Source organism: Heterocephalus glaber, unplaced genomic scaffold, assembly GCF_053883595.1.
Source record: "Heterocephalus glaber isolate CG9 unplaced genomic scaffold, H.glaber_assembly_v1.0 deba00001592, whole genome shotgun sequence".
Classification (NCBI taxonomy): domain Eukaryota; kingdom Metazoa; phylum Chordata; class Mammalia; order Rodentia; family Bathyergidae; genus Heterocephalus; species Heterocephalus glaber.
Window position 1 is genome coordinate 530263 of NW_028258367.1, and position 16373 is coordinate 546635.

At 42.2% G+C, this 16373-nt stretch overlaps 1 protein-coding gene across 5 annotated transcripts in view; it reads right to left on the bottom strand.

Annotated features, from left to right (window-relative positions):
• Nucleotides 1-16373, bottom strand: part of Zdhhc14 (zDHHC palmitoyltransferase 14) — a 312745-nt gene that overhangs the window by 39713 nt on the left and 256659 nt on the right. For all 5 annotated transcript variants that reach the window (XM_087193424.1, XM_004856832.4, XM_004856833.4 and 2 more), the window contains exons 6-7: nucleotides 3490-3592; nucleotides 2068-2177 (exon numbers count right to left, since the gene is read on the bottom strand). In XM_087193424.1, coding sequence (XP_087049550.1) covers nucleotides 2068-2177; nucleotides 3490-3592 — 213 coding nt within the window. The remainder of the gene's footprint in view (nucleotides 1-2067; nucleotides 2178-3489; nucleotides 3593-16373) is intronic.

Sequence of the window (16373 nt, forward strand, 5' to 3'; positions counted from 1 at the left end):
GACCCAAATAAGGCTGCTGCTCATTTAGTCAGTTGGTTATTTCCTTTCTTTGCTTCCCCTCACCCTCCACAATCCTCCTTGTGCCCCTTCCGTGCAGCCCCAAACCACTTATGAACTGGAGCTGCCTGATTCATAAATCATTACCTACTCAAATAGACTCTAATATTTTGATATGCCTTCGTTTCCCTTTTAACAAACAATTTAAGCAGTTCCAAGGGGAGGGCCATCCTCGAGAAGTGCTCTGCTCAATGATTTTTGGAAGAATATGGCCCAAACCCAGCTCCAACAGCAAATTTCATCCAGTTGTGAAAGGAATTATTTTGATTATGCCATATTGCAAACCTAGGCCCCGAGAGCAAGAAAAAAGATTTGGACAGAGTTTGAGAGTTTTTAGTTCTTTCCCTGGACTCAGATAAGGGGACATGCTGTAATTTTCACTGTAATCCTCCTCCAGGTGCCTCCCCCCACTCCCATGGCTTCCCCTAGTACTTGAAAACACATCAGTAGGGAACAATATTAAAAGGGGAAATCAAGCACTTCCTGAGAGATTTCACAGACCAAGGAGCCCCGAGAAGGAGGCCTGGGTGAGACTGGAGCTCTCTTCATGAGGAGCTGGTAACCACCAGGGAGGCCTGACACCTGCCGAGTGGCCTCATTCTAGAGGCCTTGCCTACCTCTTCTGCCAGCTCCCCAAGACGATGCCTCTGAGGAGCAAGTCAGGGATTCCCTATAATGTCAAGTTCAGGAGAAAGGAGGCATATTGGGCTCCCAACTTTCCAGAAAACTACAAAAGGATCCCCTGCTAGTTACCCAGTGGCCATCACGATGATTCATATCAGCAGCAGCCATTTCCATAAGCAGTGGCCTTGGATATGCATGTGGGCTGGGGCTTTGTGTCACTCTGAATTCCCTAGTGAGGGTTTTCCAAGGCTGGCAATAACTTGCAGTGTGCATTCCACAAGCACACTCCAGTGAGGTCTAGGCACACAGCGAGGCTGGAGACAATCAGTTGCCTGTGAGGTTTCTCTCTATTGTACAGATTTAGAAATCAGAAGGGAAGAAGTAGCAATAGATTGGAAACTCATCCAGAAACCTGGTATGCTTGCTCAGTCAATAATTGTTGATGATCAATCTGTGGGAAATATTCTACTTAGGTATAATTCACAAATAATCAAGCATTGATTATATTTTGAACTTGCAAGGCTCTGACCTGGAGGCAGCATGCATCTGTGGACACACAAACTGGTTCATTAACTAGGTGTGTGATCTGGGGCACATGATTCAAATTCTGTGCCTCAGTTTCTCCATCCATAAAATCATAGACATTAATATCCACCTCATAAGGACAGAGTGAGTTGTTTTTTTTTTTTTTTTGTACCGGGGATCGAACTCAGGACCTTGTGCTTGCAAAGTAGGCAGCGGAACCACTGAGCTAAATCCTCGGCCAGAGTGAGATTTTAAAAATCAATATATAAAGCATTTAGAGTAGGGCTGAATACTAGTTCAATAAATGTCTGCTATTGCCATGGTTAATATCATTTTCATCCATCCTCACACTCCCAGCTACTGCAGCACTTGCTTCTACAGGTTTTCTAATTGTGTCCTACATGTGTGTTCTGGTTACCTGCCATGCTCACCTCAGCTCCCTGCTTGTCACAGATGCTCAGTGTCAATAATTAACAGTGTCATGTGCTTCAGTTTTCCTATTTTGAGATTTTAGAGTACTTTCCCCCCAGTCTGACATAAATCAAGACCAAAAAAATGTGAAGTGTGAAACACATTCACAGTGGGACTGTAATTCGTGTGTCTCACTCCAAGACAGGTGGCTCTGCTTTGAATTCCATCATCTGACATTAATAGCTGACCACTGGGCGTTGAAGCCAGTGGGAGTATGTTTAAGGCTGTGTCCACGTGGCACCAAGAGGAGAAGCTGAGCTGGTGGTCATGGGTGGATGTGACCAGCTCCAGCTGGTAGGGGCCAGGCCTCAGCTTCATGTAGCCTGTACTGACACAGCTAAAGTGCTTTTTTCAAGATCTGCTAAGAGCATAATGCTTTCTCAATCTTACCTCGGAGAAATGGGCCCACATAGGGCAACACAGCAATTTGTAAAGATATTTCCATAGCTGTAGGGATTGTAATTTTCTTTACCTCTTTTATTTGACCAAGATCCTTTAATCTGAAAGAAAAAGAGCATCAATAACACACAATATCCTTCATTCTGATGCCACAGTTTAGGCAAACCAGACCATGACAAGCTCATGAAAAATGCACATAAACTTATTTCTTCATCAGGAGAAACTGAGGTACTTTTCTAAAGGAAAATGGGGATTTTACACCAAACTTGGAAATATCCTCAAAGACTGGCTTAAATTAGGAGAGAGCAACAGTCTCTGGGCACAGTAATGTCCCCAACATGGTACTAAAAAGTCCTGTCATATAAGCCAGTGGAGACTTTTTCATACTCACATCTAGTGCCCTAAAGAGTAATTAAATGACCAGTAGCTAAAAAAGTTAATGTAACTCCCGAACTTGCTATTTAGACTATAAGAATTCAGTCTCACAGACTAGCAAAGACAGTCTGTCTTGGAGACTCTAATATTCAGTTACCAAATCAAAGTAACTGTCTTTTTTTTTTTTTTTTTTTTTTGGTACCAGAGATCGAACTCGGGTCCCTGTGCTTGCACAGCAGGTGACAAAACCACTGAGCTAAATCCCCAGCCCAAAGTAACTGTCTTAATAATCTTTTATTTCATGTATTTTTATCAGCATTAATTTTTCTCAAACTTTTGTTTAAGGTAACCTTACTCATTTTGAGGCATTCAATTCATGGATACAGAATTATGGATACAGACTTTTGTTGAAATCCAGGAAATAAGGGCAATAAAGACATTTTCCAACATTATGATTCCTGTGTTTACTCTTTTTTTTTCTGCTTGCATTACTCACCTGATTACTCCAAGAAGTCAACCTGTCACAATCTCTATTAGGGAAAGTGCAACAAGTTGTTTCCAAGATTATTTAAGAGGAATAGAATCTTCTTAGGCCAGAGCTGGGAGTTACTTTGCTAATTTTACTATCTGACAAACATGGTTAGAAAAGATCAGGAGAGCCAGGCATGGTGGCATTAATGCCTGTAATGTCAACATTCTGAGAGGCTGAGGGAGGAGGATCTCAAGTTTGAGCCCAACATGGGTAATTTACTGACTTAGTGAGACCTTCTCTCAAGAAAAGTTTTTTAAAAACTGGGGCTGGAGATATAGCTCACTGGAAAGGCCCTGAGTTCAGTACCAGTACTGGGGTGCGAGAGATTAGGAGAATGTAGAGGTGTCCAAGAGAGAAACGTAGGATGACACACGATGTGCTTCCACTTCCCCTCCTTTGCTCCCATGGGCTCTTATCTGGGGTGGGATGTGTGCAGGAAGTTGGCCCCTGACCTCTTTCTTCCTTTTCTTCCTCCACTGTTAACTGGGGTAGAGCTGGGAACTTACATCTTCATTCGTTGTCTGGTTGGAGCTGATCAAGTACGTGTGGAAACCTGAGAGGCCAACAATGGACCAGACAGAGAAGAAACACACCACGGCCTCCAGCACGGTGGCAGTGAGTCAAGGAGGCAACTGGAGAGGAGAAGGATTCCTAGATCCACTAGGGGCAGGATGCTTACAGATTAGGGAACCAAACACTGACAGACTGGTTCCCAGGCTTCTCAAGTTAGGTAGCCTTGTCTTATTTTCTGCTGTTCCATCACAGCAGTTTTCTTTCTAACCAGAGGGAGACCTTCAGGGCATGGACTATGTCATATTCCCCTGTCATCCCCCACACAGAGAAGCATATGTGGCTCTGTAAATGACTGGTGGGTTCCCTGGTATCACTTGCTTTTTAATGGTAGGCAGTGCCCCAACTGTTTTCCCTGCTTGAGCTTCACATCTCATGACTTACAGGGGAGTCAGGGACTGAGGCCCCCAAATCAGGAAGCTCCCTGCTTTGAGCTGGCAGCAGGTCAGGGTTGAATGAAAGGTCTACATAGAGGCCAATGACAGTAGTGCCAAAGGTGACTCTGCCCAGTAGGAAGGCTTCTGAGGTCCAGTTTTCTGTCTCAGTGGACCATCTATTCTTGGCTCAAAAAGTAAAAGAAGAAGAAGGTTGAGGCCTCTGTGTGGGATCAGGGTGGAGATACTGCTGCTTAGGGGACCTCTTCCCAGCCCCTCAGCCAATCCCTGATATACAAGGCTGCTGGGAAATATGACCTCCTCTTGAGGACAGCCAGGGAGAGAGGTCAGGAGTCCCACATGGTGTGCTACCATCAACAGAGAAACAGCTGGGCAATCCTTGAGAGATGAGACCAGTTCCCAAAAAGTGTGGCAATTGAGAAAGCTTTCCTATCCCACAAATGTTTATAAGATTCTATTTACAAGATACAGATGTTTCTCAGGAAAAACCCCATTCTTCATGGGGTGGGGGTTAAATACACATCTTGCATTCCCCCATCAGTGAATTACAGGCTGGGGAAAGCCAAGCCTTGTGCTTTCCTCTGGCTGCCAAGGATGGCAGCCATACTGATCATGCTATGATACGTCACCATTGATTTTTCCAGGTTGGAGATAATTCACCTTTAGAGCACAGAACTGAATACATTACCCAGTGCAGTGTTATAATGTGCCACAGTATGACTGACAAAGGCTATTCTCTGGTGCATAGAATGGGAGGAAAGATTGTGTTCCTATTTGTGGGCTGTCAGTATCATAGTAAGCCACAGGGGCTGCTCTTGGAGAAGCAGGTGGTTGGGAGGACTGAGAGAGGCAAGAGAGATGCAGAGAAGTAGTCCTGACCTGGGGCTGCCGTGGGGCTGGGCAGGACTCTGCTTCTTCCAGGGTTAGCCCGGTAGGCAAATGGCTATGCTGGGAGCCCTGTGTATACATGAAGACACATGGATGATGACCCATGTAGCACAGATGGTCTTCTCAATGGCCTCCCCACAGGTCAGAGTTCACAGATGCCCCTGCCTTACAAAAGGGGACAGCCTGGGGAAGTAGTCCAGGTGGGATTCATATCCTGCACTGCCTGGAAAAAAGAGGTGGAGTCCAAGGAAGAAGACGAGGTAACCTGAGGGGAGACTGAGTCAGGGAAACTGGACTGTGCAAGAGGCAATGATGCTAGTAATGAGTTTGCATGAACTGGAAGGAAAAGACAAGAGAAAGATCAAAGGAGAGAGAACAAGAAACTGTCAAGAGAAAGAAGAACAGAACCAAAATATGCATTCACTGAATAACTCATGAGAGCCAAACTTCAATCTCAGAAATATGTACAGGTCACCAAACATTTTCAGTGCAGGTAGAATGATGATGATGTTGATGACAAAGTCAAAATAGAGATAACAGTCATTTATGTGAATTGTATAAAAACTGGCATATAAAAGTGGAGGAGAATCACAGCAGGTTGAGGGTCTCCTGCCCACGATTTGGCTGCTGCTCCTTTTACAATTCTTCTTCCAATTACTGCCTGCATCAGGAGGCCATGTGACCAGTGGATGGGGGAGTTTTAAAGGTTTATAGCAACAGTCAAAATTGCAGCTCACTATATTCATATCATGTCTGCTGCAGAAATGTTTCACCAATAGCAGGATGCAATGCCACTGTGAGCTCATAGCTGTGGCAAAACAAGGGAAGATACAAGATAAAGCCCTGTCCCTAGCTACAGTCCCTTGAATCATCATCATCATTTGTAACAGTGGCTGCCATCTCTGATGATGTCATCAGGCACTGTTCCAAAACACCACACAGAATAACTCAAGCCTCAGAGTAACCCGGGGTGTATGTGGGGCAGGTGTGCCATTCCCAGCCAACAGGTTGGGAAACAGAGGCAGAAAGCAGTGAAGTAAGCTGGAGATGAAATAGCAGAGCAGGACTTCTGGGAAGATGGCAGAATGTAAGCAGCAGGGAAAGAACTTCTCCAAGATTTGGTGTCTTTACACTGGAATGTAGCAGCTGAAGGAGGAGAAGAAAGAGGGAAGTGGATCTCTGGGACCCAGGAAGGATCTGAGATGAGAATTGAAATCTATAGGGAGAGTGAAGAGAGAGACTTTAAAGAAGGGGAGGGAGGTACCAAGCAGCACTCTCTCCCAGAGCCTGGACTCTCCAAGAGGGAATGGCAGGCCAAAACTGCAGACGGATCATGACTACTGACAACCCCAGAGGCCTCCAAGGAGAAATGCACCAGTGGAATGGAGCAGTGGATGAACCGGACTGCAGCAGCTGGTGAGTTATCTGGATTCAGACCTCACCCAGGAGAGGGTAATTAGTGGTAACTATCTTGGAGAGGGGCCAACTGAGTTTGGAATTCAGAACAGCTGTGGGCAGACTCCATTTAGTAGCTTCCAGGGCCTCCCTGTGGGTGCTGAGTTCAAGTCAGCAGAAGGTCAGGGAGTGGAGTTCAAGCTGGCAGGAGACACATGGACTGTTATAGGCTCAAAGAATCCAGTTCCAGCCTCATAGCCAGAAACTTGCTTAAACTTCAGAGGAACTAAAGGGGCAGGGTGGCTGGGATTATCCACTACCCCACAGTGAAGCTGTGGCTAGCTTGTTAGGATTAATGAATTTGGCTCTGGACTCTGTTTGTTCACATTGCCTCTTTTTTTTCTTTTTTTTCTGTCTGTTTTTTCTCCTTTCTAGTTCTTATTTTATTTTGTTTAGTTTTTTTTCTTGACTGTTTGAACACAATTTCTAGTTTTTTTGTTGTGTTCTGTTCTTGTTTTTATTTTTTCCTTTTCTCTTCCCCACCTGTCTTCTTCACCAGTTTCCTAAAATTTGTCATCCAGCCTTGCTTCTAACCTCTCCCTCTTCTTCTATTTCTGTTTTTTTTTTACCCCCACCTCCTTTTAAATCTTCTCCCCTATGGGTAAAAAAGCCATATTAAGGGCTACAATTTGTCATTTTCTAGGCTGTATTTGATGCTATTGTTATTGTTGATTGTACTACTTTAGCCAAGGTGACATAATTGTGCTAATCAGCTGTTCCTCCTGGCATACCAAGACAGAGATTGCCTAAGGGTCTGAAAAAAAAACTATAGGCCGGTGCCAAAGAACTGGCAGCTGGGCCAAGTCGGCAAAAACTTCTCAGCCACAATAAATTGAAGAGGTAGGATCCTGTAACAGACTCAAAATCCAAAAGCTAGTTATACCTGGAAGACACTTCTGAGAAGTACTCATTTTCTAATGGCTCTGAATACTGGCAATAAAGCTACTTGCCATAAGCAATTTACAATCATCAACTCAGGAATCAAACTTGAAAAAATAGAAAATGAGAAGACACTTAAACAAGATGCAACCCCCACAGCTGTCAGTTCACTAAAGGCAAACCCTGGGTGGGCAATGAAGTGGAATAATCCGAAAGCCACCCACCTGGACTGGTAACAAAAGTAACAAAGAAGATAAAGAAGGCTCTAGAAAAAAAATCAAAGCAAAAATAATTTCCCAGATAGCTACGAGATGGTGACCAGAATTAAAGATACAGATAAAAAAAATAGAGGAGCTCAGGAATGTGATGGAAGCTATGAATGCTTAGGATAGGAAAGAAATGGAATCCATGAAACAGATTCAAGCAGATATCCAGGAGATTAAAAACTCCACTGAAAGTATACGCAGCAGAATGGGCCAACACAAGGACAGAATATCAGACACAGAAGACAGGATTGTGGTTAGTGATCAGGAAAAGAGAGATTTCTTAACAATAATGAGGGATCATAAGAAATCCATCCACCAGCTGCTAGACGATGCAAAGAAGAATAACATAAGATTGACTGGAGTCAATGGAAAAGCAGGAGATAATGCAAATGACATAAAAAACATGTTCTCAGCAGTAATGGCAGAAAATTTCCCAAACCGAAATAGAATTTGACATACAGATAATTGAGGCATATAGGACTCCAATTAGCCATGATCAAAAAAAGTCTTCCCCAAGGCATATAATAGTCAAGATTCCAGAAATTCAACACAATGACAGAATATTAAAAGCTGTCAAAGAAAAGAAACAAATCACCTATAAAGGAAAGCCCATCAGAAAGAATCACAGCAGACTTCTCAACACAAACTCTCAAGTCAAGGAGAGCTTGGAGTGAAGTATTTCAAGCCCTAAAGGAAAACAACCTCCAACCCAGATTGATGTACCCTGCAAAACTATCTTCAAAATTGATGGAGAAATAAGATACTTCCATGACAAAGAACACCTGAAGATATTCATGACCACCAAACCCACACTCCAAAGGGTTCTGAAGGGTATTCTAGAAAGAAAAAATAAAGATTACAACTCCATGCACCCCAACAGAATGAGTCCACCAGGCAAGGCAAGAAATTAAACAGAAAAGGAAAGAAGGAAGCCAACAGCAGGAAAATAACATGACAGAGATAAGACAATACACATCAGTTATAACCACCAATGTTAATGATCTCAATTCACCAAACAAAAGAAACAGATGAGCAGAATGGATTAAGAAGCAAGATCCAACAATATGCTGCATACAAGAAACACATTTAATTGAAAAACAAATTCACAGGCTGAAAGTCAAGGGATGGAAAACAATATTCTATGTGACAGGAAACTAGAAAAAAGCAAGGGTAGCTATTCTATTGCAGACAAAGTGGATTTCAAGCCAAGACTAATTAAGAGAGACAAAGAAGGTCACTACATCCTGGTAAGGGGAACAATCCAAGAGGAAGAGATAACAATCCTAAATATATATGAACCAAATAGCAGCACACTCAACTATACAAAACAAATATTAATGCACATGAAAAATCATATAAGCACTAATACAGTTGCAATGGGGGACCTCAATACCCCACTGTCACATACAGACAGGTCAACTAGACAGAAAACAACAATGAAATATTAGAATGGAACCAAACTTTTGAACAAATGGGACTTAGTAGATGTCTACGGAGTGTTCCAACCCACAATATCAGACTACACATTCTTCTCTGCTGCACATGGGATTTTCTCCAAAACAGATCATATATTAGCTCATAGAATATGCTTAAGTAAATGCAAAGGAATTGAAATAATCCCATGCATATTATCAGACCATAGTGCAATGAAATTGGAAATCAAGGGCAAAAGAAACCACAAGAACTTCATAAACATGTGGAAATTAAATAACACCTTCCTGAACAACCAATGGGTCACAGATGAAATTCAAAAAGAAATCAGACAATATCTACAATTAAATGATAATGGCAATACAACATATCAGAACTTATGGGATTCAATGAAAGCAGTCCTATGAGAGAAATTTATAGCAATGAATTCCCATATCAGGAAAACAGAGTGGGCCGAAATAAACAACCTAATGTTGAGCCTCAAGCTTCTAGAAAAAGAAGAGCAAGTCAAGCCCAAAGCTTGTATGGGGGAGGAAATTATAAAAATCAGAGCAGAAATTAATGCAATGGAGACTAAGAAAACAGTACAAAGAATCAATTAATTAAAGAGTTGGTTCTTTGAATTAAATAAAATTGACAAACCCTTAGCCAAACTTATCATAAAAGGAAAGAAAAGACTCAAATCCATGCAATTAGGAATGAAAAGGGTGAAATCACAACAGATCCTGCAGAGATCCAGAAGATCATCAATACCTACTTTGAGAACCTGTATTCTAATAATATGGAAAATACAGAAGAAATGGTCGGATTTCTAGATACATATGAATTACCAAAACTGAATCAAGAAGATATAGAAATTCTAAATAAACCAATTATCAGCCAATGAATTGAATATGTTATTTAAAAACTAGCAACAAAGAAAAGTGCTGTCCCTGATGGATTTACTGCTGAATTCTACAAGAAATTTAGAGAAGACCTAATGCCACTACTTCTCAAACTCTTTTTTTGTGGGGGAGAGGGGGGTACCGGGAATTGAACTCTGGACTTTGTGCTTGTGAGGCAGGTATCGGAACCACTGAGCTAAATCCCCAGCCCTCAAACTCTTTAATGAAATTGAAAGGGAAGCAATTGCTCCCAAATTCATTCCTGAAAGCAAGCATTACCCTGATTCCAAAACCAGAGAAGGATCCAACCAAAAAGGAGAATTACAGGCCAATATCCCTAATGAACATAGATGCAAAAATCCTCAAAAAGATACTGGCAAACAGAATGTAGCAAATCACCAAGAGGGTTATACACTATGGGCAAGTTGGATTCATCCCAGGGATGCAGGAATGGTTCAACCTACACAAATCAATAAATGTAATACACTATATTAACAGAGTCAAGGACAAAAACTATATGATCCTCTCAATAGATGCAGAAAAAGCGTTTGACAAGGTCCAACATCTATTCATGCTAAAAACCCTACAGAAAATTGGTATAGATGTTATTTATCTCAATCTGATAAAAGCTATCTATGACAAACCAACAGCCAATATGCCCATCTACTGATGAGTGGATAAAGAAGATGTGTTTTTTTAATATAATGGAGTACTACTCTGCCATAAAGGATAAGCTTCAGTCATTTGTGGCTAAATGGAAGGACCTTGAGGCTATACTCTTAAGCGAAATAAATTGGACACACATGTTTAAATACCACATTGTTTCTCTGGTGTGAGAAACTGAATGTGGAAATAAGGACTGAGATGTATAATGGATGTTGGGAAATGGGAAGAAAGCGTTCAAATGGGAAGGGGAACAAGGAAGGAGGGAGGGAGAAAGGAAGGAAGGGACAAGAAAAAAAGTGAAAATATCAGGAAAAAATGGAAACAGTTTTTGTACATAGGGAGGGGAGGGGCCTTGTTGGGGAGAAATGGGATATAATAAAATAAAATTTATTAATTATAAAAAAGCAAGAGCAGAGCTGGAAGTTACATGCTAGAAGTCTACCAGGCAAATGTGATATCAAATTGTTGGTCTGGTTCCTTTCCCAATTCTTGCTGAGAGGTAGATGGCCCCAGGCTAATCCTAACCCTTGCTAGGGGAAGTTGGGGACACACTTCTGAGGGATTTGAGAGACCCTATGAGTCCACTCCCCCATCCATTCTCAAATATCCAAACACCACATCTCACTAGCCCAATGACTAGATGTTGAAAATATCTATGCTATAAGAAGATCAGGAAATAAAAATCTCTCTCATCAATAAAAATCTCTATCAAAACCCATTTACTGATTTTAGAAAAAGAGGAAAACACTCAACTCTACTGAGAGCCATTTACATAGCAGGTGAATGTTTAGTGCATTAGAGATGGCTCTCAAATCGAGGCAATTGACCCTGGCAGCCTCCCTTAGTCTCCCTGACCCCCAGTAAGACACTGAGCCCCTCTGTAGGCAGGGGGATTCCTGCTTGGAACTCCCTGCAGCCCCTAGTCTGAGGCTGCGCACTGAGTTACTCGGTAGATGTTCACAGATTGACAAAGACAGAATTGCAGGCACATAGGCACCCCTCGAGTCCTCAAAACCCCAGAAGTGCTGGCTGGGCACTGGGTCCAGTGCAGGGCACAGAAGAGGGCAGAAACAACCAGCTCTCTTCCCATAGGAAACCAGGTTTCTGTTTGAAGCTTGAAGTGAGCAAGGGGGAAGTCTCACAGGGAAATGGAAACACTGTGGGTTTAGAGGCCTCAGCATCTAGAGAATCATAAAAAGTGAGAAACCATGGAGTCATGTTTTTGGTTTTTTTTGGTACCGGGGATCGAACTTGGGTCCTTGCGCTTGCGTAGCAGGCAGCGAAACCACTGAGCTAAATCCCCTGCCTGGAATCATGTATTTTTAAGCTTCTTGGGTTCATGCTATTTTCTCAAAAAAAAAAAAAAAAAAAAAAAAAAGCACACAATGGCAATATTTCTTATAGTTTCCAGAAGCTTAAAAACTCCCCTGAAGGTCATCGCCCCTGCCCCATTAAGTATGCATGGACCTTAAGTTAAGATGCCCAATTTATTCTAATCCCTTCATCATATAGATAGGAAGCCCAGAGAGGTCAGGTCACTCATCAGAGCAGTTTGTGACCAAATGGAACTGAACCTGTCCTTCAGACTTCAGGGAGAGAAAACCCTTCCTAAGGTCACTCACAGCAGTGTCACAGATAGCCGTAACACCACGGACCTCAATGTTCACAGGGGCAGGGCTGAGACTGTCAGTGACCAGTGACTTGGTCACCAGTCCTATGGCCACAGAGCCACCTCTGCGTGAAAGGCTCATCTCAGCTGCATGTCATCCCCATCTTCTCCCCGCATTCTAGCAATCAGGATGAGGATGTCAGTTTTTGCTAAGTGCCAGATCTAGATAATCTTTTTAAAAGTCTATGCAATGTGAGCTTTCACATTCTTCTGCACAAGGAATCTTCTGCTCTAACTTCAAACATGACAAATAGCAAATATATATATAGCAAATATATATATATATATATCATATATATATATGAGACACATAAACAAAACCTCTTTGGGGTCCTCAATAATTTTTAAAAGTATCAAGGAGTCCTGAAGGGCAAAAATATGAGAATTGTTGAAATAGAATAAAAAGCAGTACTGGGACACATCATTAAACATTTGGAAAAGATAAAGAGTTTTAGCTTTTGCCACATGCAACAAAATTACATCAAAGACAAATTATTGTCCTAAACACAAAATATAAAAGTATCAGAGAAAAATAAAGGAAATACTTGTACAACTTTGGGGTGACAATGAAAGACACAAACCTAGGAGCCATGCAGTGTGATATTTATAGACAGTTCATTAATAAACATTTTTTGCATAAAAAGAAATATTAAAAGGCAAGCAAAGGATTAGGAAAAATATACCGGTAATAGATATTTAAAGATTATTATTACTGAGCCATGCATAGTGGTGCACACCTGTAATCCAAGCTACTCAGGATGCTGAGGCAGGAGGATCAAAGTTTGAGACCAGCTTGTACAATTTAGTGAGACACTGTCTCAAAATAAAAATAAATAAAAAGGGTCACCCCTGGGCTCAATTTTCTGTACTGAAAAAAAGATTATTATTGAGAATATATAGAGAATTCCCACATGAAAACAGAAAAGGAACAAACAACTCAATTAATAAATGGACAAACGGTATGAATGGTTGGTGCATTATGATAAGGAAAAAAAGGCCAGCTATCACAAAAAGATGAACAATATGATTGTTACACAGGAAATAGAAATCAAAACAATGAGATCCCCCCATCAAATTGGCAAAAATGACAAGACTAATAATACCAAGTGCTCCTGAGGCTATAGGGACAGAGGATAAATGAGTATCATCTTTTTTTTTTTTTTTTGATACCAGGGATTGAACTCAGGACCTTGCACTTGTGAGGCAGGTGGAGGGCCATTCCCTGGCCTGGCTACCATCTTTTTAGAAGAGCATTTGGCAGGTCTATCAACATTTAAAACATGCCTAACTTTCAGCTCAGAGAATTCATGGCTAGTTTTCAGTCACAGAGAAATATTATTGTGTGCAAAAGGTACTAGAAAATTCACTACCTTATTTTTTTGAGCAGTAAGAAAACCCTTAAAAAATCTGAATATTTATTTATCTGAATAAATCACAGTCATCGACAACTTGGTATTGTATAAAGCAGTTTAAAAAAGAATGAGGTCTATATAAGAATGAAGTCTATATAATGCATATAAAATGTAATATAAAAGTATACAAATAAAAACGATGAGATCTATATAATGTTAGGGAAATATCTCCAGGAAATATTTAAAAATAAAATTATAGAGCAATGCAAAGAGTAAGATCCTCTTTAGGTACCAACAACCCCCCAACTGTACATAGGTATATGCATGTGAATACACACATATATATTCCAATTCTTTGGACCTGCCTGAGAGGACATAGAAAATCTGAGGACTGATACAGAAGAGTAGAGGGAGGATAAAACAACGCTTTTTAAACTCTGACTTAAAAATTTTTCACAATGAAAATACATTCTTGTACTATTTGGGTCATTTGAAAAACCAAACAGCTTCCTCCCCACTTTGTTATCTGATGAGATACAGTCTGGTACTTATTCTTTATGAGAATAAGACTCAGGGTGAGTAGTTAGGAGCAGCAGGAAAGCACCTCATTACCTGAGCAGAGCAGGGGTGGAGTTGGCGAACTGGGCTTTTGCTTTGTGACACTTGCAGCATATACTGGGGACATCATACAACCTTTTGCCTGGGGCAGCTGTAAGTAGAGCTAAGGGCACCCCTGCTTTCTATATTCTGGGGTCCCCCTGAGCATCAGCAGCTATAGGCCTATGCCATTCTGGTCACTTTCTCATCTGGCTGCATGATGTCCTTCTGTGGGCACTCAAGCCAACTCTGAGCATTCTACTACATTTTTTTTCATTCTACTAAATTTTATTAAAACAAACCATGCCCATCAGGCTACAGGTGTCTTTCGGATGGGTGTTACAATGAATGCAAATTGGGGATAAAAAGGCTTTCTGTGGAAAGCCTCCACAAATGCAGAATCAATTACGATTTGATTTACCAACCACAGAAAATCCTTCTCATTTTGGGAGAGCTGAACTATAAGTCACGATTAAAAATGACTGTAATCCATTTCATGGGATGTTAATGCTATGTTACACAGGCATGATTGTGGATGGCAGGAGTTCCCCTCCCTGGGGTCTTCCTAGAGGATGCCAAGGGCTCTGAGGCTTTCCTGGCGCGTGAGTTCCTAAGGGTCTCCACCACCGAGAAGCCCGGGAGTCAGAGAGGTGTCCCTATGTGACTTGACTGGAGCACTTACTATCATTCCCAGCATTCTCATTCTCAGGCACATAACATTTTCCCTCATTCATTCTGTATGCAGGTAACTATAACTATGGGGGCCCCTCCAGTTGCTTTCGGCTGATGCACAGCTTCATATGTGTGTGATCTTTGAGGTTCTTTTTGGTGAACATATCTCAGACAGAACTCACTGTGACTCCCCCACTGAGTGCTAGCTGTCTCCTCTTTACAGTGATCCTCTCTCTTGAGTATCCTGAGAGGAACCCTAAGAATCAGCTTTGTCTTCTCTTTGCCCTCACCCCTCCCTGTGGCATGGAGTCCACTGCTGTGACTCTCCCTACTAAGCTGGTCCTTGTCATCCACACCCATCTCAGGGGCCTTTCTTCTGCCAGTAATTTCACTGTTTCACTCTGCTGTGCTCCCTGTTGTGGGATGAATATTCTTAAAAACAAAACAACAAAAAGCCAGCTTTAATAATGCCATTCACCTGCCAAAAATTGTACCTGGTTCCCCAGTGTGCAGATTTCCATCTTTGAGATTGTCATATACTCTTCCACCCATCAGGAGTTAATGTCACTGGGTCTTCCTGCTTCCCTATCGTCTGTAAGGTACCTGTGTGCTCATGCCATTAAGGGCGGACTGGGGACCCTGCCCCTTCCTGACCTAGCAGCCTGCTGGGCATCCTGTATATCCTTGTTTAGAGAGTGGACACATTCTAGGCTCAGGGTGTTCCCTGACACACCCTGGCACCTGTCTCCAGGCCTGGCTCATACTCCTGGGACTCTGCTAGAACCCGAGGCAGACAGTAGCTAAAGAAAGAGCTAGAGAGAGAGACGGGAGTGCTGGCCTGCCCTGAAGCCTGCATTTTTGGGCTTAAGGAAACAGCTGGGGAGAAAGGAAGAGCCCACCATGGAGCTACTCTACATTCTGGGACTAATCTACTTTCTAAGTTAAATGTTAGCATAGGCCCAGGAGGCCCAGGTCTTAAGCACCATGGGAAAAGGTAACCAGCTGACTTGGCTAATCCACAGTAAGTCCCTACACATGCACTCAGTGGTCTTCTGGTATCCTTGGCTGACCCCAACCCATTATCATGTCATTGATCAACCTGTGGGCTTCGGACACCATGATAGGTCTTCTAAGAGCCACAAAAGGGGAAAAAAATTCCACCACCAATGGAGGGGCTGAGGGAAGTCACTCACTGGAGGGAGTCATATTTTTCAGACCAAACCCTCAATCCCATCCTAAACCCTAAGGCTTGAAGCCCTTTACACTAAGCCCTCTCAGTACTGTGAGCTCTTCTCACTGAGCAGACACCCAGTGGAGTGTATCTTGTCTTTTTTTTTTCAAGTACATCTTTGATCCTGCTGCTATTCTTGGGTGTCCTGCCCAATTCTTTATTTAGGACATCAAGAACTTAGACAAGACCTCCAACCCGATAACAAACCCAATGTCTTCCAAAGCCCTGTGCAGGGCCCATGGGCCACAGGCTTTCCTGATTTCCCTGGAGCATCACAGCTTTCTTCTGACTCTAAGAACAGTCTCTGTCTTTTTTTTTTTTTTTTTTTAATGGCACCTAAGATGTATTCTGCTTTAAGACAGCACAATTAAAGCCCATATCTGGGCATCAGCAGATGCCCTCCTCATGGAAGAGGAGGAAGAGGAGCTGGTGTGT